Source organism: Ictidomys tridecemlineatus, chromosome 12, assembly GCF_052094955.1.
Source record: "Ictidomys tridecemlineatus isolate mIctTri1 chromosome 12, mIctTri1.hap1, whole genome shotgun sequence".
Taxonomy (NCBI): Eukaryota; Metazoa; Chordata; class Mammalia; order Rodentia; family Sciuridae; genus Ictidomys; species Ictidomys tridecemlineatus.
This window is the reverse complement of record NC_135488.1, coordinates 35,715,816-35,742,504: the sequence shown is the minus strand read 5'-3', so window position 1 is coordinate 35,742,504 and position 26,689 is coordinate 35,715,816. Positions and strand designations below refer to the sequence as shown.

The following is a 26,689-nucleotide window of genomic DNA, read 5'->3' as shown; positions in this document are numbered from 1 at the left end:
ATCCATCCAGAACCTGAGGTTCTTGTCCCCTTGGAGGATGTGGAGTGGCACCAGGAGTAAAGACTGAAGAAGGTGGCTGTTTACCTCCTTTGGCTTGACTTTAAACAACTTGCTGGCAGCTGTTTCCTGAAGAAGAAAGTTATAATCCACTCTGCCATCCAGGGCGTAATATACGTTTCCATCAGCAGGGATCCTCAGCTCTGGAGAGGCAGGGGCAGAGGCGTGGTAGGTGACACTCAAGTAATACACTACCCAACATCCCCCACAACTGAGAGCCTCTGCCAGCTCAGGTCTCACACACAGACCTGAGAGCCCCCGAATCCAGCTACTGTTGCACCAAAGACTCCCCACTGATTCCTCCCTGAGGACCCTCTATGCACAGGAGGTCCCCTACAGGAACACCTTTCAAGGAAATAGCCCCTTGTACCCCAGACCTTCTTAGTTCACGTTGGACCCACCAAAGACAAACAGCTAGAGTTTGTATCTGGATTGGTCCCCAAAGACTCATGTGTTCAAATTTTTCTCCCCACTGCAGCAATGATCACAGGTCAGTTTATGGAAAAGCACTTGATGGTGGGTGCCTCCACCTTGCCAGTGGATTCATCCACTCATACAGGGCTACACTAATTGGAGGGGTATGGTTTGGAGGTGTGTTGAGCGTAGGTGGAGGATGTCCACAGCAGGGCTGTGCCATCCAGAGATATATATTTCTCTTGAGTTCCCCACTTCTGCATTTTCTCCTCATGAGTCTAATTCTCATTCACATTTTTAATCAATTTATTGTTATACTTCTTGTTCGGCTTGTGTTTCTCCTTCTTGTTCTTGTTCTTCTTCATCTTCTCCTCATGCTTCTTCTTAAAGTCATCTTGACCTTCTTATTCATGGTCTCCGCCTTCAACTTATTTTCATTTTTCTACTTCTCCTTCTCCTCCTCCATGTCCTCCTTCTCCTCGTCCTCCTCATCCTTGTCCTCCTCCTCCTCGTCCTCCTCCTCCTCGTCCTCCTCCTCCTCTTTCTTCTTCTTCTTTCTCTCTCTCTCTCTCTCTCTCTCTCTCTCTCTCTCTCTCTCTCTCTCTCTCTCTCCAAGAAGAGTTTACAAGCTGTGAAGGGTTCTATTCTACCACACTCTTCTCTCTAGAAATGGCCTCTGGTCCTAAGTAAACTCAGTTTGCAATGAATAGAAAGATTGGAAGCCAGAAATGATTCTTCATTGAACTGCTTTTCTCATGTACTCATCTAGGTCAGGAAAGGCCACCAAAGTAGGCACCCTGTGGTTGTCTGTCTTCTTTGACACAAGACAAAGAAGCCTCTCTTCTTGGCCCCTTGTGGATAATAGCTTTGCAATGCCTCCTCAGGCCAAGGAAAGAACACATGATAGGCAGGTCCACAGCCCCTGGGGAACATGAAGAACCTGCAGATTTATGCCCCATCATTACACTTTGTTTTATGCACAAGTCCCACCGTACTCATCCTGGGCACTGGGTCAATGCACACTGTGTTCTGGCTCCCAGTTATCGTGAGCCCACTGTGACTCACTGCTCCCTACCCTCTGATGGTTCCACTTACTCTGATGGTTCGAGAGAATTTGCAGAAGCTCGTAGTTTTCTGGGTCCTCCTGCTGGAGCAAGTGTGCATCTAAGGCCCTGCGGATGATGACTGGAGCCCTGTCCTGGCAGGTCACCTGAGCAGGGTTGGAGAAAGCTCATCAGAGAGGGAATTTGGGAGTAGCTACCCAGAGGACAGTGCTCAAGGACAATCAGAGACAAGTGAGCTCTCAACACAAGGGCACCATCTTGATACCCTGCTACCTGAGGCCTTCATGTGATCATGTGGGGGTCTTCCTATGAGCCTCTAGTCCAATCTTGGTACAAGAGTTTGCTTCAACCTGCTATGCCCTACAGGGACAAGGGAATAAGGACCAAAAGACTTTGTACAGACACACTCTAGTCCCATCAAGATGGGAGGAATGGTCCAGTGCACTTCCATATCCCTGCTCTGGTCTGGGATGCAGCTGCATTTTTGTGTGGACCAGGCACAAACCCTAGGTGCTTTGGTCCTGACAGCCAGGGCACAACACACACTAGGACTCTTTAATGATAGGCATGGAAGCTGCTGGGCTCGAGAGTGTCAGTGCTTGCTAGGGTGTCAGGAGGTTCGGACCCAGCAGGTGCAGTGGTTCAACATAGCTCCCCTGGAGGTGGACACCAGAGTCTCATGATGGATACTCCACACCCAGGAAAATTCTGCAGAGAGAGCCGCTAAATCTCTATTCACATACATGCAAACTAGGACACTAATGGGGCCCTCCAAGGCCCCCAGTTCTCTGTGACCCACACCTACCCACCCTAATCATTCTACAATGGCTCCCTTCCCTTCAACCAGCAACATATCCCCTCCCACACACAAGAAAATGACTGCCAACTCCTGTGCTTCAACCTCCACGGTTCAATATACTCCTCCTCAATACCAAGGTCAGTAGAGGATGGCCTGTACCCTCGATATTTCTCTGACCTCCTCTGAACCCAGCACTCACTCCTGCACTTCTGACCTGCACATCCCAAAACACGCAGGCCCACTCGCACCCAGACCTGGCATGCTGCTGCTCTCCTGCCTCTCTCTTCCTCACTTTCTGCTCTCCTTCCTGACCTTCCAGAAGCTCCAGTTCAAGAAGACAGGCCTAGTCCAAAGTGTTTGCTGTGGACTCGGTCTTCCCCACTGTGGGCTCCCAGGAGACTCCCCTGCTCGAAGACTCACCAGGATGCTCCTATACTGTGTTGTCCTTTCCTTTTCCAGGTAGACGTGAATGAGGCACCTGCCTCTCATCCGCTTGTTATATTGGGGCCTTGGGGAGGACCGAGTAGAGACCCCTGATGTCCTGGACTCCGGCTCTGCCCCTTCCCTGGGAGAAGGCTCTGGCTCTGGGGTTGGCTGAGGAGCCGTGACAGGAACTGAGCTTGTAGCTAGAGGAGAAAAGATGCCAACATGACTGCCTTGCCCTGACCTTCCCACAGACAGACAATACCTCTGCTGCCAGGAAGAACTCAGGCCCTTGGCCCACACAGGACCTCTTTGCAGACTGGGGTCACTTCCTGAATGGACAAAGGCTTGTCCTAATTTCCAGCCCAACACCAGGCATACAGACTCCCTGCAGTGGGACAACAGTCGGACCTTTCCTCATATACCCTTAGGTACTCACCACAGTCCGCCTGGCTCTCAGGCTTTGCCTGGCTTGATTTGCCATCTTCAATTGCGGCCAGGAGGTGGTGTGCTTGGTGTTCCAGGTTCAAGCCTCCCAGCAGGAGCCACATGGATAGCAGCTGCTGCAGACTCAGAAAGCCTGGAGGCTGATGGGAAGCCTCGGAGTAGAGGTTCACCCAGGTCCCCAGGAAGGAAGGTGAGGCACTGTGGGGAGGAAGGTGTGGAGTCAGCAAAACCCTGGCCTTGCCTTCACCACGGCCTCCAGAGAAAACCTCTGACCCTACACTGGGGAGAGCAGTCTTTCCTCAGCCTTCCCAAGTCAAATCACCTTGCAGGTCCCTATTCTGGAAACAGGAGCCCACCCTCTTGACCCCAAGCCCATTCCATGTTGAAGTTGGTCCAGGGGTCCACCATAGTCACTGAAGAGGACAACGTGCACTTATGCCCCATGGAGTCAGGGATGCAGTCACATGTAGGATATGTACTCATGGCACCTGCGGTTTGAGGCTGACCCCCATGAAAAGGGACACAATGGCAGTCATTTGCACCCTATTTTTCAATGAATTATGAAATGTGACTGGAAACGTGTCTTCACACAGTGGGTGCTTTCTCCATGTTCATCAGTGAATGAGCCCAAACTGCTGATTCCCACATATCTCTGGGTGTGGGAGCCGCCATGTCCAAAGCCCCTGTCCAGCTATGTCCCAGCTAGGATGCTCTGTCCCACTATGGAAATTAACATGTCTTTATTAACCCAAAAGTGCTTTTCCCAAGGCCTGAGTTTTGAGACGCCTCTGGCACAGATCTACGTTCTTCACAAAGCCAATATCACACCAGAAAGACCACCTGGCCTCGCTGAGTCCACCTGGGAATGAGCTCAGTGCACACCATTGAGCTGTGGTGCCCAGTGTGTGGGGACTGCTCCACGGACCTCTGTGGATCAGCTGGAGTCAGGATGGTTTCTCTGCCTGAGAGCGGAGTTCACTCCCCTTGCAAGGCTGTGGCAGGCACCTCCAGGACTCGTCCCATTCGGGACTGACATTCCACTATGAGTGTGGTCCTCTATCTCATTAGGTATCACAAACCTTTGGGTCCCTGAGAGGTACATGGCAGCCCCAAGACCCAGGCATGAGGGGGCTACACACTTGGGCTTGGTGGTCTGGTGCTTACCTTGGGAACAAGAGATCCAGCACCTGATGGGTGGGGATGGAATCCCAGGAGATTAACCCCATGTTGCCGCTGAAATGTAGGTTCCTCCCACAAATGACAGGCAGGAGCTCATTCCTAAGCTGGTCCTGCCTGTAAGGTTCAAGGCTCTGTACCCTGAAGGGCTCCTCCGTGTTCTCATCATTTTCACCCTGTGTTGGGACCAAGAATGTTGGTTTAAAATGGAAATGGTGACAAACAGAAAAATGACTTGTGCCAATACACTAGAGTCAAAGCACAATGGGACAGTTCCCATCAGTACAAACACACACACACACACACACACACACACACACACAGTCAGAATAGGAGTCCTGGGCCATTCATCAGGGATCAGACTAGAGGGCCTGCTGGGCTCACCTGCCCTGTGCTACTCACTGTTACTCTTGAGCTCCTCTGCGACAATCGCCAGAGGCTCTGGCGTCTAAGATGAAGCCTCACCCAGTGCATCCACAAAAGGGCTAGTTGGCCCCCCTGAGATTCCTGGGAGCCTGAGGCTCGGCATTGTTTGCAACCACAGGAGAACATCCTTCTCCCTCCAGTTTCTCCAACCAAATGAGCTCGGATGGCTTGGTCAGTTAAGTGGGTGCCTGGATACCAGGGTTCCATGTTCTGTTTGATCCATTGTCAAGGCAATGATGTCATTTCCTGTGCCCATACCTGAGCCTCTTTTCACATAAGACCACTTTCAAAAGCCCTATGAGCTGCTGATTTCTCCTCCATGCCTAAACATCTCAGGTGCGCAGGTGTTCACCAACAACTACCCAAACATCCCCACCAGCATCTGCCCTGCTTGGTGCCACTAGAGTTCCAGCTTGGAGCCTTCAAAAATGCATTCACAACCAGTCCTTCCCTCTCAGCAGCTTTTGGACCCTGGTCCCATCATTGTGCAACTCATGGTGTGCCCAGTCTTTTCTGGAAAGTAGGGTAGCATCTAATCTCTAGGGTTTATTGTGTCTATTGGCCCATAACACCCTCTATTCTCTCTGAAACCAGAGATGGGACTCACAGGTGGCTAAAGCACAAATGTAGAGATGGGACAATCACAAGAAGGGCAGAGACAAAGAATGCACCCCAACTCAATCAGGCCTGTGTCCCACACAGGGACGTGGCCAATGTCCGTCCCATCGTGGCTGCAGTTCCCTCTCTACACCATGGCAAGTTGGAGGGGACTGAGATGCAGATGCTGCTCCCCTCTGCCATACAACTTCCCAAGGCTTCTCCTAAGATTTCAAAAGGGCCAAGTGTGTCTAGTGTTGGGGTCTCACAGAGACTCCGAGGTACCACAGCATCCTGCTGCCCAGAACCGGTTCACCCCTCACCTCAAGGGGGCTCAGCCTCTGCATTCATGGGAATTGAAGTGGGTACAGGTGATGGGATATCACCTCCAAGACTGAGTTATGCCAAGTCCATGACCCCTGTCTGCATCCCTGTCTCCAGCACCACTCCCCTCTCTCTCTTTCCTCCCCAGAGCAAACAAATCCATTTAGCAAGTGTGTCCTGTGATAAAGACATGACAGTCACCCATCCTCTCATTGCAAAAACACTGAGGCTCAGCCAACATGGATCCTACCAGGAACACAGGCATAAACTCAGAGTCCGATCCTCCCAGCCCAGCCTCAGTGGAGCCTGGACTCCCAGCCTCCTGAGTCAAGGAAACAGAGGTGCCTAGCCGAGCCACCTTGGATGCAGCCACACACAAACTGAACTCATCAATGCCCCTTGCTCTCAGTTGTGAGTAAGAGGGGAGGTGGTGTTTCACAACCCTGGACATCAAGTGCAGTCTCCAGGCTTTGGGGTGTGCCCTGGCCTCTCTCTATCTGCCCAGGCCCTCCAACTCACACTGGCCTTTTACCCAACCTCCTCCTAGGGCCAAACTCAATCCTGCCTCTCAATTTCTTCTGCCTTCCCCAACACACTGCTCCGCAAAATGAGCAGGGCTGGCTCTCTGTTATCATGCTGGTGTCAGCAGCAATGCCACCCCACTGACATCATTCTGAGTCCCAACCTAGGCACTCCAGCTGTCCTTGCCACATGTGGCCCTGTTTGGGCTCTGGCTCTTGCTCTTTTCTTTCATGTGCATGTGTTTTGAGGTTTTGAGTTTCTCCCACTGCAGAACTGCAGCTGTGGCAGGGTAGAGCTCATGAAGGTGACATTCTGAGCCACATCCAATCCCATCAGGACTGTGAACTGGGGTGATGCTGGAACACAGTGATGAGTGAACACATGGGAGGTGGTTGGACCCACCTTGCCTCTGAGTGGTTTCCTTTCAGGACAGGAATGTAGGGATGGGAGCCCCTGGCGTGGGGTGCTTTGCACAAGGCGTGACCACGGGCTCTTTCCTGGCAAAAACTGGCTCCACTCAGCATGGAGAGCACTGTCATTCCTGGTGGCTAACAACAGCCCTGGACCCCAGAAAGGAACCCACACTCAAGATTAACGTCTGAGTGTGCGTGTCCTCGAGGAAATGAGGTCTCCTGATCCCAGGTGCAAAGGGGTAAGTCCTCTAACTCCAGGGGCCATGAAGGGACATCTGAGATTCCCTTGTCCTTCTTTCCCTCTCTGAACCCATGGTGTCCTCACACTAACCACAGTTAGGACCCTGGCCTCATTCCCCAGTTGGGATCATTAGGCTCCATAAAGGACAGTCTCTAAGATGCTCAGTAAACCACCACCCTCTGCACAACCCATAACCCTATTCACCCAAGAGGCAAGAGGATTTCTATTCAGGAAAACCAGGACAGGGAGAGCCTTTCTCAAGGACACAAGGACATTAGTGAGTGAGGGAGTGATTAATGGATGGAGAACTATTTCCACCACCAACTTCCAGGAGCATATATGGCCCTTTGGGCACAGGTACGGACCCTTTTTTTCCAATCAACTTTTTCAGAGAAGTGAGGCTGCCTTCTAGATGGCACCTCCACACTAAGGGGGTCTCCTACTTCTTCCACATGTACATATTGCAACGGGCCTCCCACTGTGCATCTGAGAACACTCTGTGGGCATCTGTAGCCTTTCAAGACCCCAGAAACCATGCGGGCACCCCAGCACCAGCAGAGCATTTGTGCACATCACAACAATCACCCCGGGTGAGAACTCTCCGTTCCACTCTGTACTAGGCCCTGCCATCTGTACTGATCAGTCCAACCCCTCTCCTTCCTGTTTCTTGATTATACTACCATGGTTCCCACACATGGATGCCAGGGTGCTTGTGGCCCCCCCAAACATTTGAGTTCCAGGAACAGTGGAATGTGTTTGGGAACTTCTGGATGACGGGAAGTCCCACCCTCCAGGGTTTCATCTTCAATGTAATGAGTGCAGAGGGAGCCAGGAGGGCTCTGTCAGGTAGAGAGAGGTGGGAGCTGATGGAGCCTCAACTAAGTGCCCAGGACTCTGGGTTCAGAGCTGGTGTTATGTGGAATTGTTGAGGGACGTGAAGAAAACCCAGCTCACTGTACACAGAGACAGCAGATGCCCTCACGTGGTCAGGCTGCTGTGCTAATCAGAGCCCCAAGATGTTCCACAGGTGTGCAGGTGGGGAACCCACGTGCCAGCCCAGGCTGTTCCTGAGCACCTCTACCTGGATTCGGAGCACGTGACTCTGCATCAGCGTCCTCACATCAATGTATCCCGGCCCCCCACCCCAAAAGTTCTCTCAGAGACAGTGAGGTTCCACTGCTCTGGACTTGCCCTTTTCTCTGGGATTCTGGGGTTCCATTAATTAGGAGGTCACAACAATTCTCAGCACACAGGCTGAGCCTACTGAGATCCCAGGAGTATCCAGGCATTGCTTCTATTTATAGTCCATCATGTCCCACCACACTGTGGACACGTATTGCACTCACCTAAAGAAACCACCAGGCCCAGGGCCTTCGTGCCACTGGCCTGCAGACACCTGGAGGAACAGGCAACCTATAGGCTGCGTGGAACCAAAGACCCTAGATCCTGGGATCTGAGCTGGACACACAGCTCATGTGCACACAGTCACCACCGTCACCGAGAGTGCAATTGAAACACCCGCAGAGTTAGCAGTGGACCTGATATGCCCACGAGTGGGGGTGAACTGCATCCCTTGAAAATGATCGTGTCCAGAGAAAGGCAAATTTTGTAGGATTTCACTTATCTCAGATTCTCAATTATCAGGTTCATAAAAAGATAAAGTACAATGTTCTTTTCCTGGGCCTCAAGGGCACTAGAATTCTGCATTGATGGCAAGAGTATGTCCACGTGACTTCTGGAGATGCATGGTGGTGACGCCTATACACCAACATGAACATGCTTAATGCCACTCAACTGTGTCCTCCAAAATGGTTTAATTACAAAACAGATGTTCGGTGTCAATTACCACAATGTAAACCCTTGGGAGACTGCTGATTGACTCATCTTAGCGTAAGTCAATGAATAAAGGTCCTAAGGTGCGAAGCTACAAAATGAGGGATGAGCATGGATGAGGATGGGCGGGAGAATCCTCCCCCTCTAACACAATTAGGGAAGGATGTGCTGCCCTCAAGTGGCTGGGGGGCCTGGGATCCTGCCACAGAGGGGGATTCCAAACCTCACATCCCCTGACCCAGGCCAGAAGACCAGGTAGAGTCCAAGGACCCTGGGGTGGCCCAATGGCAATAAAGGTCAAAAGGAACTGGGATCTGCCTGGACCCTCAATCCCCTACTCTGAGCAGGGCTGCATTATGAGGCCAGAGGCCATCCACAGCAATCTGCCTTTACAGGAAAACAGGGACTGCAGGCTGCCTCTGGCTCACTGACTCAGGATGGTGTTTTCATAAAGCAAGACCACTTCCTCACATTTGACCAGCAGCTCATGCGCTGACAGCACAATGGCTGGCTTGACTCAGGCCCTGAGAAATGAAATAGAAAATTCATAGCAAACCCATCTTCAGCTCTTCCACATCATCAGGGGGTGTGATTCATTTCCATCAACAAAGATGTCTGAAATGATGTCTAAACATGCTGGGGACTCACCTCCGTGTGGAACTTTTCAGGAAAAAGGGGATCAAATCTCATGAAGCAACTCTTCTCTCCTCTAGCCCATGGGCAATGCAAGGAACCTGCATGTTACCAGAGGCTCACTCTCTCTTCTCATGTCTTCTGGAAAGGATTCATGAATGCTTCCTTCAAGGTGAAGCAGAAGCCTGCATTCCCAGCTGCACAGAAGTGTTTGAGGGCAGTGTCTCCCTTAAAACCCAAGAAGAAAAACAGGTCATTAAACAGGCACATGGATTAGAGTACATGATCAATGATCCCTCCTCCCTGAAGCCTTCCACATGCCCACCTTCCACATTCACAGAGAAATGCTTGGCCATTCTCAAGACCAGGAGACCATGATGCTCATCACCAGGAAGTCAATAGGAACATGAACAGAGCAGCATGGATTGCACAAGGTGGCACACCAAGGATCTGCAGCACAGCTGCTAGAACACCAGAGCTGAACTTCAGTATTGACTTTCTGCCACCTGCCGAGTACGATGGTAATGTCAAGCACAACATGCAGATATGCAAGTAGTGGGTGACACGGTGCATCCATTCACAGAAGTGGGCAACATCTTCATTGGAACAAGGAAGTATCTTATCCTTACTCATCAAAATCATCACAAAGAATAAAATGGATGCAAGACTTCTCATTTCACTATCATGTAGCTGTTGGATTTCCCTATTAAATAATACCTCCTCCAAAATAAAAAAATATCTCAGATATGTGTCAACTATTCGATGGATGACATTTTAAAAACTAGGCCTTTCCTTCATATTTATGTATGCTATAGCCCTGCCTAAGGCTCTTTGAGAAAGGAGCACATAGAATTGGATCTTTGAAAATCTCACATTTGCCGATAAATATTACCGACAATGTCAGGCATGGCGAAGTGAAAAGTGGGACTTTGGATACTCAAAGAATGCTATGTTGTGAGATTGGTGTCTCTGACTCATAGACAGCATGTGGTTTCTATGAAAGCTGGTGAGGGAGCAGGAGTAACGAAGCTCATGGAACAGATGACCTCAGGGAATACTGACAGATAGGCCAAACTGGAGAACATGTTCCAGCTAACATTGGTATTTGGGCTCCTGAGCCCAGTCCTGTTTTAAAAAAAGTTGCAGACAGGCAGTGTTCATGTACAAAATGTCTACCATGTAAAAGTGGGTAATTGAAATGTCATCTAGGTACACATCTGATAGAATGGTCTGCCAACCTATGGATTTCATTCTAACAAATAAAAAGAAAAACACAGACATGAGACAAAAAGATAAAACCTTGTCTTCACCAGGATGCCTAAAAATAAGTTTTATTTGCCTCATGCAAAGAGCTTTCAATAGAACTTCTGATTTCTGAATGAACCCATTCAATTTTATAATGCACAGATCATAAGGTTTTCTTTACAGAATATTCTCTTCTTCTTCTTCTTCAAGCCTCACATAGAAAATGTCTCACAGGACATAGGAGGGGAATGACCCAAAGGATGAGAGAATGGCTGGAACCGTTCTCAAATGTGCCCATGTAGCCTAAAGTTTGAAGGCACCTAATTGTACTCTAAAACAATGATGAACCTATTTGATCCATTAATTAATAAGTAGCACCGCTTTACCACTTGAACCAAATCACAGAAAAATGGAAACAGATGATCGAATTCCTCTTCTCCCATCACCTCCTGGCCCAGACTCTCCCCAGAGGTGGCTCTGGTCATCTGTCTATTAGGGAGTCACCCGTGGTCCCCTATCTCTCAGAAAAGAAAATCACCTCAGCTACTGTCCCTAAAGCCAAGTGATGGCTGCGGTTTCCACACCGTGTGGATCTGGAGAGATGCACAGTGCCGCTGGACCAGCCTATGTTCAGGGCTGTGTCTGTGTCCCACAGCTGAAACATGTGGTCCAGGGTCTTCTTTCCACCCACAGGTCCTAAGAACTTGCAGTCAGCACGTGCCTCCTTATTCACTGTGGCCACAGACTTCCTGCCAATGGCCATTGCATTGTACACGTCTTATAATTTAACACGGCATTGAAATGAACTTCCTTCTGGGAGCTTCCCAGGGCACGTCCCAAGACCTGAATTTCTGTGTTGTAGGGAGCATAGCATTCGTGCATTTTTTAAGTTTCATGGATAATGTTAAATGTGCCTCCAAAGTGTATGAAAAAAGCTTATCTTCCTATCCCCTCCCAGCACATATTATCAACATCCTTAATTTGGGTAAAAAATAAATAAATAAAACACATCATTTGAGCCTGTGTTCATCTTCTTGCCAGCTGTGTTCCAGTGACCTCCTCCCGTGCATAGTGCTCATCTGTGTTTCTCCTCGTGCCTCCTATTCTACTGGGTTGCCATTTCCTCCCAATCGGTCCCTCTGTTTTGACAATGTTTGGGGCATATTTCGTTGGAGAGTAGTTTCTAACGTGGATGGTCAATTGAACCATCTTGACAGCTTTGGGTTTTGAGGATTGAAGCCAACCCTCCCCATTTCTAGGCCACAGCCTCTTCTCCTAGATTTCTACCAGTATTCCAGTAAATATTTCATTGAATTTGGTTGGTCTCTGTGTCTGGGTTCAAGACTTAGGTCCTGCACTTGCTAGCAGGGACATTGTGCTTTCTGGTTTGTTGTGTTGGCTTCTTGGGGACACTGTGAGGATCAGGTAGGCAAGGCAGGTAGAGTGGCTGGCCTAGAGCATGGCCCAGAGGGAGCGTTTGATCAACATTATTTGTAAAATGACAGCTGTCAATTATCACAACCAACATGAAAGGCCATCCTAACAATCATCATTATGAAAATATTGGTCACAATAATGTTTTCTACTTCTATGGTACATCTGTATTATACTCTCCATGAGTGAGGTCACAGGCCATGTGTCATTGTGTGCCTGCTTCTGTCATTTAGCCTGGAGGCCCCTGGCATAGTTTGCGCTTCAGGACTGGAAGCTCTTTTACGATACAGTTTTCAAGTGGCCATTGGTCGCCTGATGGTACTCCATGGGGTCATCTGAGCCTGGCTTGCATCTGGCTCCTGCAACCAACATCCTGTTTTGCTAGAAACTCCATCGAAAGAGGCTTGGAACTCCTGCTCTCTTGTTCATCTCTGAAGTTCTGCCATTTCTTCTCAGATGGCTCCACAAACCTTTCAAAACCCTCCCCTGCTCCAGGGCTTTGAAGCGGTTTCTTTGGAAGCTTCTGCACAGGGTTAAGGACAAGCCATTCCTCACATGCTCCTTCCACAGGAGGAAGAGAGGGGCCAGAGGGGCCACAGGGAGCAACCTCCTGCTCTGTTCCAGGCAGCCACTTCCAGGCTGGGGCTGCAGCCTGGGGCTCTCAGGACGGCTCTGGCTAAGGGGGAAGCCCTACCCAAGCCTGGGTCACAGCCTCCCATGCCCCAGGGCAGCTGGTGAGCACTGGTAAAGGGTGGAGGGGAAGGCTTGCACCCCAGGAGTCGGGTCTGGACAGCATTCAGGTGGGAAGAGACCACTGGTCACCAAGGGGATGTGAAGCAGGGGGTGACCCAGGGCAGCCATGAGATCTCCTCTAAAGACCACTGTGGTCCCAGCAGTACAAAGGGACTGAGTGACATTATTACTCTTCCCTGTTTTAAGGACAGAGGTGTGGAAGGGATTCCTGAGAGTCACAGAAAACGTGGCTCACAGGTTTCATTTTGCCATCTAGGAGTGACCTTGGCCGCACTGGTGGCAATTCCCCGGACCTTTGATGAGCCCCCTGGCATCCTCCCAGTGAGTCCTCCCAGGCCCAGTCTCAGGGGCAGACAGCTGCTCTGACTGCTCTCCCTGGACCTGAGGATCACATGGGGTTTTGAAATTCTTTTTGTTGCCGCACTGGGCATTGAACCCAGGGCCTTGCACATGCTAGGCAAGTGCTCTACCGCGGAGCTCACCCAGCCCTGAGGGTGACAGGTTTGGAGAGCATTTGCTACCTGAGTCTTGGTGAGGTGAATCCTCATAGCCCTGAAGTCAACACGTTTCTCTACCAGCTGCGTTTGCAGGGTTAAGATCTTAGCTTGAGTTTTGTTTTCCCTTATTTCTTCACTTCTCTCTCTCTCTCTCTTTTGGTACCAGGGGTTGAACCAAGGGGTGCTTTACCACTGAGCCACATCCCCAGCCCTTTTTAAAATACTTCATTACAGACAGAGTCTCACTGAGTTGCTCAGAGCCTCACTAAATGGCTAAGGTTGGCTTCAAACATGCCATCCTCCAGCCTCAGCCTCCAGAGTGTCTGGGATTACAGGCATGTACCACTGCCCCCCAGCTCTGCACTATTCTTAATCAGAGAACCTGTGGGGCTATGTTTACTAGGTATGAATTGAGTTGCCCTCCAGAGAAAAGAAAAAGTAACAAAGCACTGCTGTGTGGGCAAATCAGGGATGACCCCAGGACAGGGTCAGCTTTCTCTCCAAGGAAACCCCACTGCCCAAAAGGAGCCCCTTGGCCAACGCAGTGGTGCACTCCTGGAATCCCTGCACCTCGGGAGGCTGAGGCAGGAGGATCAAAAATTTCAAAATCAGCCTTAGCAATGGCAAGGCACTAAGCAAATCAGTGAGACCCTGAGCCTAAATCAAATTCAAAATTGGGCTGGGGATGGGGTTCAGTGGTCAAGAATCCCTGAGATCAATCACTGGTACCACCCCCCGTGAAATAAAAGAGCCTCTGCTAAGGACTTCCATGTTGGCTGAGGCAGCTGCCTACAGTGGGTGTCCTGCAGAATGCAGTCAATCTCCCCAGGCCTGGCCTGTGGGGAGGGGTTGGCCCGGAGACCGGGGGTTAGCCCCCAGCTAATGATCACTTGGTATTGTGGTTTGGATGTCAAATGTCCCCATTGCCCATGTGCTAAAGGCTTGGTCACCAGCCTGTGGCCCTTGGGACATAATGGAAACTTTAGTAGGTGGGGCCTCCTGGAAGGAATGAGATCATTAGGGGTGTGACCTTGAGGGGGATATTGGGACCCAGCCCAGTCCTACCCACCCTCTTCCCAGTTACCCAGAGATGAGCAGCCTCCTCTGTCATGTGCTCCAGCTGCCAGGATGTCCTACTGTGCTGTCACAGGCCCAAAGCAACAGGGCTAAGGTGCCATGGACTGAGACCTATGCAGCCATGAGCCAAAAGAAACCCTGTTTCCTTTTAAGGGGATTCTCTCAGATGCTTTGTCACAGCAACAGAAAGCTGACAGCACCCTTGGTCTGTGCCCCTGCTTTATACATAGGGATGCTGAGGGCCCACAGGAAGCCGAGCAGCCCCAGGTCACATGGTCCCATAAAAACAATTATTATCTATTCATTCACTGACTACATGGCAGGAGCTGGACTCCAGATCTCAGTGTTTGAAAAAGTTGTGTTTCCTTCCTGCCCCTTAGTCCCTCGCTCTCTCTTTTTGTATGAATCCAAGAAGGACCTTCAGGAGATTGCAATGCCATCCAGTCATCCTAGCCAGATTTGTACTTGAACATGAAATTCATGGGATGTTTCTGCTTCACATTGTGTTAGTCACTAGTCATCAGAGAGCTCTGTGCTTTCACCTACAGAGTGCCACCCCACTTCCCTGCTGCAAGGGCTCTTCCTGCCAGGTCACCTGCTGGATGGAGGGCACTGCCCAGTGCCCTAGATCTCTCCTGAATGTCCTGTGACCAACCCACTGCAGGCCAGGCAGACATCCACAGAAAAAAACAGCGAGAGGGTCTGGCGCCCCCTTCAGGTACTGTTATATAGATGCCCACAGAACATTCCTCAAACCTGCAGCAGCTTGGACTGCATCCAAATGCAACCACAGGCCGAGCACAGTGCCACCCACCTGTGATAGAGTGACTCAGGAGGCTGAGGCAGGAGGATTGTGGGTTTGAGGCCAGGTTTAGCAACTTATTGAGGCACTGTCTTAAGATAAAGAATTAAAAGGGCTGAGGATGTAGCTCAGTGGCAGAGCCCCTGGTCCAATCCCCAGTACCAAGAGGAGGTGGAGATACCAGAGATGGGAACTTATGAGTTGGGTCAATGGTAACTCCAAGCCCAATGAGACTGAATGCACAGGGGAAGCTTTAACCCGCAAAAGAAAAGGAGGCAGGGAGCTTCAGCTCCAGGTAAAGGACTAGGAATTGAACCCGGGTGCCTTACCACTGAGTACACCCCAATCCTTTTTATTCTTGTTTTGAGAAGGGGTCTTGCTACGTTGCTGAGGGTCTCACAAAATCACCAAGGTTGACCTCAAGTGATCCTCCTGCCTCAGCCTCCCGAGAATCTCTGGGATTACAGGCATGCACCACCATGCCCAGCAAGAAAGGAACTTTTATCAGTGCAGCCACACGGGGAAGGCAGGGGACCCACATCTTAGCCTGTCTTCAGGGGGTGACAATGACTTGGAGCTTTTATAGAGAGGGGAATGAGGGCAAGGGCTTGGGCTTTGCACAGCTGCCAAAGCAGGTGGTCCTGACCAGTTGAGGTCTGTCCATCTTCCCTGGATTGGCCAGGTGGTGCCTTGTCAGGAGAGCTGTGTCACCTGCTTTGGCTCTCAGATGCACATCAATCAGACCTTGTTTCTGGGACATGAAACAGACTGCATGGGGGTGGGGGTCTGGATTCTGAATTAAGAGCAACTTTCTTCTGCTGAAAATAGAGACGGGCTGCAACCCTACTCCCACCTCAGGAGCCAGGAAAGCTAAGATGGGTCCCGCCCTTCCTCAAGCCTGGGCACAGGCCATCTGCCTAGGCATTTTCTGTGTTTTTCCCATTTTTGCTTTTCTTCAGGCCAAGGAAATTCACGGATGTAGATCACTTGGGTTTTGTTTCTATAAACTGTAACCACTTCTGTGGGTCAGGGGCTTCTTCCAAGCCTTCTGGCTGCTTCTCCCCAGTTTGATCAAAGTTCTTCATTTTTTCCTTTTTATTTCTTTTTTTTTCCTGTTCCTTGTGCTGGTGGGCACTGATGCAGCCAGCAGGGTCCAGTAACAAATCCAAGGTGACTCAGGCAAAGGGGATGGATGGGCCATATATTGAGGCAGAGATGCTGCCCTTCTAATTCTGCCTTTAGCCATCCATTGGATGTCTGCGGGTAGAGGTGGAGGGCTGGAGTCCTCCTTACAAAATCCTTACAACTCAAGTCAGCAAACACTGAAAGCCCTGTCGCCCTCAGGGACAGGGCACCAGACAGTTCCTCGGTGCCTCCCAAAGGCTGCCAAGGGAGAAGTCACTTGGGGCCCGACTCCAGGAGGATCATCAAGGGGCGGGACAGGGGGACTTCAGGTAAAAAGCCGCAGCCAGCTCGCCCTAGGACCCCAGCCCTCACCAGCCCCACCGCTTTCCTGGACAGAAAGGTTTCCTCGAGCATCCTCACTGGGTGTCCCTGCAGCAGGGCCCCAAGATTGTTCTGGAAAGGGACCTGTCAGGTGGGAGCGACAGAATCTCATGAAATTTTAAGTACAACAGAATGCCAAATGACTACTCATTCCAGTGAAGACATGCTGCAAATAAGACTTAGAACACGTGCTGCAAACAAGACTTAGAAAAGTGTCCTCAGAGAAGATTCTGTCATTCTGCATTTGTTTCTGAAAGTTGAAGCACACAGTTCTAATGAGCCCAGGAAGAGGTTGATACCCAGTTGAGTTGGCATATGATGTGCCAGAGCTCAGGACTTCAGGGCTGCTGTCAGGTGGTTCCCAGGCTCTTCTGGTCCTCACCTTCACTCAGGGACTTTTTGTTAGTGATGGAGTTCAGCAATGGATTACTGGCCCAGAGACTTGTTCAGTATTGCTCCGTAGGAGCAAAACACTGTCACCAGTTGTAGGTAGCCAACTCCAGGTGAGAAACTTGATAGATGTTAATGCTCACGGCTTCACACCAGCAACCTGCCCCTCAGTGATCATGCTCTCTAAAATATACACCATGCTAAATTTTGTGGAAGCATTCTAGGTCTAGCCAAACCACACGATCTTTCAAAAACAGCCCAATAACATTTAGAGGATTCACTCTCCAAAGCAAGCTTACCAATGCCTGAGCGCCCACACACTCTATTGGCGCCAACCTCACCTCCTTTTAGAATGCACACATCCACCAAGATACCACTGCCTGTGGTGGTTGAGCAGCCTTTCCAATGGACGAGGTGGATGTGAATGTAACACGTGAAGGAATTAGCATTTACCAACAACTGGAAGAAAAAAATCCATTCTCTAAGATATGATGACGGAGCGGCTCTGTGATCTAGACCATCCCCCTCTCCTGCATCCTCTCTCTTTTCCTCTGCCTCGATGGACCTCCAACTGAGCCCAGAAAGATGTGTCCTTTCTAGTCAGAAGCCCTGTCATGGCTTCCATTTCCAGGCCCTGATTCCTGGTTAACTGCAGCCAGAGCTCGCTTTCAAGGTACTCTCTTCAGATCCCTTCCCTACCCTAACCACAGTGTGGGCTCTGGCCCCACCCTTACTCTCTACACCACCATTCCACATTAGGGTCTTCCTGTCCCTCTCTGTGACCCAGGACTTCCCATGACCGACCCCACCCAACAACAAGGTGTTGAACCAGGTGCCATCAAATGGAAGAAATGACCAGAGATGGCTAACTTGAAGATTTCACAGAATAGTCCATGAGACAAGGAATATCGTGAACCAGTGAAATGACATAAGAGGAAGTCAATGAATTCTAACCTCAAGAGCAAATCCTACAGTACACTGGCTCTCAAATTCAGCTACACACTGGAGCCACCTGGGAGCTGTGCATAGTACTGACCGCTGGACCACCCACTGGCCCTGGGATGATGGAATGGCTCTGGGCTAAGATGGGACACTGGGGTTTGTAAATTACCAGTTGAGTATAATATAAAGCAAACTTTGAGAACATTGCTTTTTTCCCCACATGAAGAACTGTGTGCATACAGATGCAGAAGTACACAAATCTGCAGCATAAACCTCCTTGAGGGCCATAGATTAAATGCACTGCAATCACCAGCATCCTGGCTAGGAACACCACCAGCCTCCTATTTCCACCTTCCAGGTGATTGCAGCCCCGCCATCCAAGCATGGAGGAGTCCTCCCTGCTGAGAAATTTCAGTGTGCAGAATGGAGAGCCCTCTCTCCTGGGAATCCCTGCTTAGACAATAAGTGCACTGGAGAAGTTGAAATCAAGTGGGAGGCACATGGGGAGGCTTCTTGGATGAGGCCCTATTGAAAGGAGGATGGGATCTGAGGAGTGGACCAGAGAGAGGAAAGATGGGAAGTACAGCAAGTACATTCAGAGCCGAGGTCAGGCCCAAAATACAATGTTGGCTGACAAGAGAGCCCTTGCACCAGGATCAACAATTTTGAGAAGGCAATGAGGACTGCCTGAAAAGATCAATTCCACAAAATTCCATGGAAACCCACTCATCACACCTTTCTGAAAACACTGGAAATGTAGGTTTCATGCAAGGAACTCTGGGTGACAGATGGCAAAGTTTGCCAAATGCAAACATGCCTACCAGCTCTGAGAAGCCATTCTCATTCACACTGCTTCAACCAGGGAAAATCCCCATGTGCTCACTGAGAACAAGTTAGCTTGTGCCACTTGAAGCTGCTTCAACAAACAGCTTCACTTCTGCACTTCTAAGCTGTTCTCTTCAAGAACTTTCAGAGCACAGTTCAGGCATGAAACACAAAGGGTGCCAGAAAGAGATCTCTTGAATCTAGCATCACCAACGTGCAGTGAAAAAGAGGACCAGCTGAGAAGATCAGTTCTCCAAAGTCTCACTGACATCCATTTGTCACACTCATTTACAACATTCACTTGAAGTGCAGGTGCCCACATGAGTGAACTGTTTTTTTTTTATCAATGGCACAGAGGCTTCAATGTGTAAGCATGCCTGTCACCTGTAAGAAGCAGTTTTGAATTCTTCTAGGTCCACAGGAAAAAAAAAATAGCATGTGCTCACTTACAACAAAGTTAATCAACAAAGCAAATTGAAACTGCTTGCAGCAAACAGCTTCCATTCTCCCATTCCCCAGCTATTTTCAGCAATCGCATCCAGAGTCCAATTCCAGCTCAATATAAAATGTGTGCTCCCAAGGAAGCCTGTATAATTGACATCACCCAACTTGGGGAGGCAAGGGGAATGCTGAGAAGATCAGTTCTTCAAAACTCCTACTTTTTCAGAAAACTCATTGAAAGGCAGGGTACCCACTTGCAGCCATCAGTGGTTGACAGATGGCACAGAGGCTTCAATGTGAAACCGTGAATGCCAATCATTACAAGTGCTTCTGACACACTCTAGTGCAACCTGGGACACCCCAAAGTGCTCAACGAGAACACACTTTGTTCCTGCAAGTGGAAGCAGCTTGCATGAACTGTTTCAATCAGGAAATTCCAAGCTCTTCTCAGCAATCACATTCAGAGCACAGTTTTGGCCCAATAGAAAAAGGGTCCTAGCAAGAGGGTCCCACACCTACGATCACCTTCATAAGGTAGCTTCCCATCTTCTGTGTGGAAGTGGGTTTCTCCTTGGCCCTTATGCTGTAGAGGAGACCACTAGGAGCTAAGCTTCATGCAGGACCATCTGACCCGGACTTTTTGCAAGCCCTATGAAGCCCTCACACAAGCTTAAATGCTACAGGACTCTGCAGACCAGTCCATGCAACAGTAGACATTCATTCATTGTCTAGAGTCTACAGGTTCCTAAATGCATGGCATTCATTATCATCAAATGCACAATTTTGATCAAAAACCATCACAGTAGATCAGGTGACAAATCATCACAATAGATCAGGTAACAAAAACATATATATTTTCAAATAATAATATATTAATGGGAACAACAAATACAGGATAGAGTAACAACTGTGTTACTAAACAAGGTCAAAGACAATGGCAAACTATAGATTCAAACTTTGAAGCAAATAGTAATCAATGTAAATATTCCTGGGCTGCCTCAGCCCCGCCCAGGCACACAGCAGCAGAATGGTTTTGCAAGCATCCTCAGGAGGGCTGGAGCCTTCTTCTTTGCAGGACGAGAGGGAGGTTGAGGCTGGATCCACTCATCATTCTTTTGGGAGAGGCTCCTTTTCCTCAGCACGAAGTTGGGTTTCGTGTGAGGGTTCTTTGCGTAAAATACGTTGGCCTGCGCTGGAATCCTCAGCTCTGGGGAGAGAGGGGTGTACAAAATAAGGTGGCTCAGGAGGTGCTCCCTGGGACACCCCAACATCTGAGAGCCTGTGCCAGAAACGAACTGAGCCACACACCTGAGAGCTCTCCAATTCAGCACCAATACCAACAAGACAGCCTCCACAGTCCTCCCTGAGGAAGAACTAGGCAGAGCACTTCAACAGACCTAATGTCTGTTCCTACCAAAGGCTTTGGACTCCAAAACATCCCAGGTCCTCTTGCGTCTGCCAAAGCACACCACTAGGGTTTGCATCTGAAATCTCCCACAAAAGTGCCGAAGATTCAGACCCCACATGAGCCATCTTCACAGGTGGGTTTGGAAGGAAGCATTGGATGGTGAGTGCTCTGATGTCAACATGCAATTCTCATTCAAGATGAATACACTATTGGGAGGTGGGAGGGACTGGAAGAAAGGTGGAGCATGCTTGGTGGAAGATGTAAACAGGAGTGCGCCCTGGGCACCAGTACCTTGTCCCTGTTGGCTCCACTGAATCCTCATTCTCCAAGTAGAGGTCCTCCTTCTCCTCTCCGTCTTTCTCTCTCTCCCTCTCTCCCAGCCTTGTTCTCTCTCTCCCAGTCTATGCCTTTGTGGCAAGGGCTGAGAAGCTCTCCACTGCCACACACTAGAGCTTTATGGACAGCCTCAGTGCACAACCAAAGAGAAAGTTGTGAAACCCAGAGAAAAGGCCTAGGATTCCTCAAGTATGGCCACGGTGAGGACAGGCTGACCTGCACGGATACCACATTAGAGCCACGCTTCTGCGTTGGTGGAGCCTGCTTCCATGTGAACCAGGCTTCTGAGAATGGAGGCCACATTCCAAATGCTGCCCTCCTGAGAACAATGATTCCAAAGACCAGCAAAGGGCCTGCTTCCCTCCAACATGGTGTATGGCCCAGTGGTGCCATGACCCCGAGTGGGGGAATACAACAGCCAGCTTCTCCTTCCTCTGAACACCTCTTTCCTGTTGCCCTCCTCTAACCTAGAGCCTGTTCTCCATCCCTTCTGGGTTGGATGTGGGGATCTCTGCTATGAATTTCTTAGGCTACCAAGGCCCCAGACAGACTTCCTCTTCCATAGACTCTACTAACCTAACAGAAGGTTAAGATAGGAGACAAGTGATCCTAGAACTCATTGGGATGGTGGTCTTCAGCGTACATAGGCTGGGATAATGGCTGCTGAGGTGTTTGGCTCACAAAAGCCAACCAACCAACCAATGAAAAAGCGCTGACATTATTATCAGATGAGCTCTGTGGCTACGTGCTCAGGAAGCCCTCATCTGACTCTAGTTAGGGATCATAACTTGGCTATTGGGATCACTCCTTGGCTAGTGGACTCAGGTGCGGAAGACCATGGAATTGATGCAAAAACAGATGATTCAAGCTGTCTCCCAGGCTGTGTTTTCTTCCCAATTTCATCCTGTTACTGCTTGCTAGAATCTTGGCAATGCTCTGCCCAGGCAGTGGTTTTCTGGTCACACAGAAGGCTTTCAATCCTACTGCTTCAGTCCACAAAATGCCAGTTCCATCTTTAGCCCATGCATTCCCATGTTCCTCTGAAACCACTCCTATCTCAGACCACAGAACCATACTGCTCCTGGAAAGAGGCTTTCCTCCTCACTCCTCAATGATGTCAGCTTTGCATGCGTCTTCATGTCCTGGGCAGGGCACCTGGTGGGGAGCCGCACTAGCCACTGGGGTATACCAAAACACCTGGAGAGCTTACACCAGCAGAAGTGCAGTTGGCTTTGTGCACGAGCCCAACACACCCTGTTGGAGTGTTCTTGGGGGTCAGAGAATGCTCTTTGGTGCTAAGAGTTGACCTGAGTCCACATCCTGACCCTTGCTCTCTGTCATCTGATTGTCCCACTTACTCTGACGGTGAGAGATGATTTGGCCCAGCTCATATTCCTCCGGCTTCTCCTGAGTAAGCAAGTGTAGCTCGAGGGCCCTGCGGATGACGACAGGAGCCCGATCGTGGCAGGTCACCTGGAGCAGCATGGAAGACAGGCCTTCAGGAAATGGGCCTTGAAGTGACTACTCAAGGACAGTGGGCAGGGGCATTCTGGAGGCACCTCCACTCTAAATACAAGGGCAACATCCATGACCCTACTACCTGAGGCTGACCTCCTGCTCATCGCGTGGGCTCTTCCCATAGGCTACTAGCCCAATCCTTGTACATAGGACTTCCTGGACCTGCCATTGCTCTTTGTGGAGCTGCACTCCTCTCCAAGTGAAAGGACCCCACTACCTGCATACAGATGCAATCTCATCCCACAAGTTGGGAGGAATGGGACAATAGCCTCCAAGATCCTAGGTCTGCCCGAGGATGCAGGCGGCATTGGGAATGGCCTAGGCACAAAACCTAGAGGCTTTGGTCTGGATTGCCAGGGCCCAAATCAGACCCAGGAACGTGACCACACACAGGAGTGACGAAAGAGAGCCATGAGAGCTCCTGGCCTCCAGAGGCTCAGTGCTGGCTGGGGTGTACGAGGGCACCTGTTCCGCCAAGGGTAAACATTGGGTTACCTGGACATTTAGTGTGCTTGCTCCACATCCATACTGACTCTGCAGAGAGACCCTCTCAGCTCCTTGTTCAAGGAACATGCAGAACCTCATACTGGTGTCCTGCTCCATAGAGGCCAGCATCCCATACAGAGGAACCTGCAACCTAGGTCCTGGCCTGTTCTCATCTGTCACCCATACCTGCCTCTGCCCTTCTGGACTGCATGCTGCCACCTGACACACAGACTCCCTCAGACATGGCGGTGGACAAGCTGCTGCTCTCCCTCATCTCAGCTCCAGCCCTTCACACTGACCTCTTCCTTCTTGATTCCCATCTATCCTCCTGATCATCCAGAAGCTCCAAATTCAAGAGGGCATGAGTAGTTCATGGTATTGGACCAGTGTCTGCTCCCCACCCAGGTGTAAGCACCAGGGGACACCCCTGCTCCCAGGCTTACCAAAACAGTCTTGGCCATCTTTGGACTTTGTGTTTCTAAGTGGACACGAATTAAGCAGGTGTCTCCCACCTGCTTGTGGGAAAGCGGCCTGGAGGACTTGCAGGTTGATTCTGAGAACTGTGGGGGATGGAACATCAGCAAACCCAGAAACAGAAAGCCACCCCAGCCTGTCAGTTGGCTCTATGGGCTTCTAGCACATATGTCCAGGTGCTCAGGCTTCTCATTTCCCCAGGTGGGAGTGGAATGGCAGCACAAGTACAGCTTGAATAAGGTAGGTGTTTACCTCCTTTCCCTTGACCTCGTGGCGTTTCCTCACGATGAAATAATATTTGATTTGTGGATTCATGGACAGATACATCAGTGAGTGGTCAGGGACCTTGATTTCTGCAGAGCAAAGTGGAGAGAATTGTTAGGTGGCACTCAAGGATTAGACCACAAAACACCCACAACCCCTGAGAGTCTCCGCCAGGGCGAGCCTGCACCAGAATTGAGAGCCCTCCTATCCAGCTACAGTGCCACCAAAGACTCCCTCAGTGATTCTTCCCTGGAGAAGATGATGTACAGGATTCTAAACCAAAAGAGCACCTGGCAATGGAAACAGCACCTTGGGCCCAGAACTTCTCAGTGCAGGTTGGATCTGCCAAAGGGACACTGCCAGGATCTGCATCAGGATTGGCAAAGGCTCCTGTGCTTAGGCCTTTCTCCCCAGGGCAGCCATGCTCACACATGGGCATTCAGGGAAGCGTTGGATGGTGGGGGAATTCATCCCCTTGCCCTGGATGAATCCACTCATGGATGAATACACGGAGGGGAGGTGGTATCCATCAGAGGTGTGTTGGGCATGGACATGGGAGGACTTGAGCAGGGTGGTGCCCTGGAGAACTCAATGTTTTCTAGGATCGCTCTCCTTCCCCTTGTTTCTCATCAGGAGCTGTCTGCTTGGTACTTTTATTCTGGTTCTTGTTCTACTTCTGGCTCTTCTTTCTGTCCTGCATCTTCTTGTAGTTCTTTCTGGGTCTTTTTCCTGTTCTTACATGATTCCTTCTTGTTCTTCTTCTTGTGTATCTCCCTCCACCCTTCCTTCTGTTCACCTCCTTCTTTTTCTTCTTCTGCCTCCTGCTCTTTATCGTGTGATCCTCTCCCCACTCAGGAGTGTCTCTTTCTCCTCCTCCTCCTTCTCCTTCTTTCTCTGGCAATGGTGGGGCGTCCTGAGGAGTTCAAATCTATCACACTCTTCTGCCCAGATGCAGCCTCTGTTCAGTAGTCCAAGATGAAATCAGTTCTCAATCAATGGCCAGGAGTGAAACCAAGACCAAAGACAAGTGACTTCCTTTCTTTGTCATTGTCACAGTCAGGAAAGACTGAATAACAGACACCGCATTCTGGATAGGCTTCTACCTGTGGTAGTCAGCACCTCATCTGGACCAGGATTGCTAAAATAGATTCCACCTCCATAAAGCTTCCCCAATGAAAACAAGGTTTCCAAAATCTAGGAGAGGGCCAGCATCACTGCCACCCTCCTGCCATAAGGCATAGATGCCATCACACCTAGTGGGTTCCAGGCCCCCCGTAGTCCTCCCTTTTGACGTCTTTTACACACAAACCTCCCCTGGTCTGGAGCCTGCTCTCAACTGATGCTTGGGTTGAAAGTCTGTTTCTGAAATCACCTTTGTAGATTCTCGGTTTGGTAATTCCTTTTGACTGGCTTATTTTTTTACTAGGGATAAAGCCAGAGGCACTTAAGCACTGAGACCATTCCCAGGCCTTTTGACTTGGGTACAGGGTCTCCCTAAGTTTCTGAGGCTGTTTGGAAATCCCCTTCCCCCTGCACTGCCTCCCAAGTCCCTGAGATTCGCAGACACTGCCCCTTGCCCAGCTCCTTGCACCTCAGTCTTCCTCATGTGTGAGACAGAGCCAACTCAAATGAGGCAGTGTGTGAAAATGGGAAAACTCACTTACGTGCTCGACAGATGGTGGGTTCTACTGTGGACAGGCTGGGATGGTGGAGGCTAGGAGTGTCGGGCTCACAAGAAAGGAAAGAGCACTGGCATTGTGGACAGCTCAGCATTGTGGCCTCTGTTCTTCAGATGCCCTTCTTTGTTGCTGGAAGGAATAATAACCTGGCCATTCTGATATCTTCAGGAGATGGGCACCCAGGCACAGAGGACTTGGAGTTGTTCCAAAAAGAACCCAAACAGGCTGTCCCCTGGCCTTGACTTCCTCTTCACTGAGTCCTGTTCCCAGTTGCTGCAATCCTGACATTCTTGAGTAGGCAGGACTTCTCATATCCTGGCCATGGATTGGGACCTGTGCGGCTTCCGTCCATAGCAATGCTGATCCAATCAGGACCCATGCTCTGCTCCTCTTCATTTGAAGGCATCCTTATCAGTGAGCCATAAACCAAACTGATGATGGATTGAGCCTCTCTCTGCCTTGCCCTCATCGATATTAGCTTTGCATTGCCAGACCAGGTCCAGGGGAGAACACATTTAGAGAGGTCCAGCAGCCGCCTGGGGCCTCATTGAACTCGTCCACACTGGACACGCCCATCACTGCACTTGGTTTCCTGCACCAGGCCCACCACACTCTGGCTATTTTAGGGCCAAGGCCCACTTTCTCTTGGCTGTGAGTTATCCTGAGCCCACTGTGGATCATGTCTCCCCACTGTCTGATTGTCCTACTTACTGTCATGCAGAGACATCATTCTCAGCAGCTCAAAGTTGTCCACATCCTCATGCTGCAACAAATTTTGGTCCAAGGCCCTGCGGATGAGGCTTGTCACCCTCTCCTGACACGTCACCTAGATCAGGGTGGGACAAATGTCATCAGAGAATGGCTTTTAGAGGAGCTACCCAGAAGACTGTGGTCAAACATTGAGGAGAAATCTCAGCTACATATACAAGGGCACAATCTTGTTATCCTGCTACCTGAGTGTGGCCTCCATATACCGCCTGGGTTCTTGCAACGTGCTACTAGAACAATTCTGGTACAAATATCTGCCTGTACCTGCCATCTCCCCTCCCCCTGGGGAGCCACATTCCACTCAGGTCAAAGGACCAAACTGCCTATGCACAGACACACTCTCATCTCACTGAGATGACAGCAATGGGCCAGGGATCTGCGCACCAAGTGTGCTCTGGGATGCAGGCTGCCTTTGTGGGTGGAAGAGGCAGATGCACTGAAAATTTTGGTCCTGACTGCCACTACACAAAACAGA

The 26,689-nt window shown here is 50.1% G+C and overlaps 1 protein-coding gene across 1 annotated transcript; it reads right to left on the bottom strand.

The window, feature by feature from the left end:
- Nucleotides 1-88: 88 nt before the first annotated feature.
- On the bottom strand, nt 89-26,447 carry LOC144369236 (uncharacterized). Its single transcript, XM_078028438.1, has 8 exons — nt 26,158-26,447; nt 23,473-23,856; nt 22,384-22,498; nt 9,385-20,488; nt 4,369-4,556; nt 3,197-3,402; nt 2,755-2,960; nt 89-1,681 (listed from the first exon to the last, which is right to left on the bottom strand). Exons 4-8 carry the CDS (start codon nt 9,424-9,426, stop codon nt 1,484-1,486), a joined length of 840 nt encoding a protein of 279 aa, XP_077884564.1. The 5' UTR covers nt 9,427-20,488; nt 22,384-22,498; nt 23,473-23,856; nt 26,158-26,447; the 3' UTR covers nt 89-1,483.
- Between the last annotated feature and the right edge of the window lie 242 nt (nt 26,448-26,689).

Excerpts from the sequence above, each read along its gene's own strand:
- LOC144369236 (XM_078028438.1), bottom strand. The coding sequence starts at position 9,426 with ATGAGATTTGATCCCCTTTTTCCTGAAAAGTTCCACACGGAG. Across the intron at positions 2,961-3,196 it reads TGAGAGCCAGGCGGACTGTG|CTACAAGCTCAGTTCCTGTC; the intron begins GTGAGTACCTAA and ends TTTCTCCTCTAG. Across the intron at positions 1,682-2,754 it reads CACAGTATAGGAGCATCCTG|GTGACCTGCCAGGACAGGGC; the intron begins GTGAGTCTTCGA and ends AACCCTGCTCAG.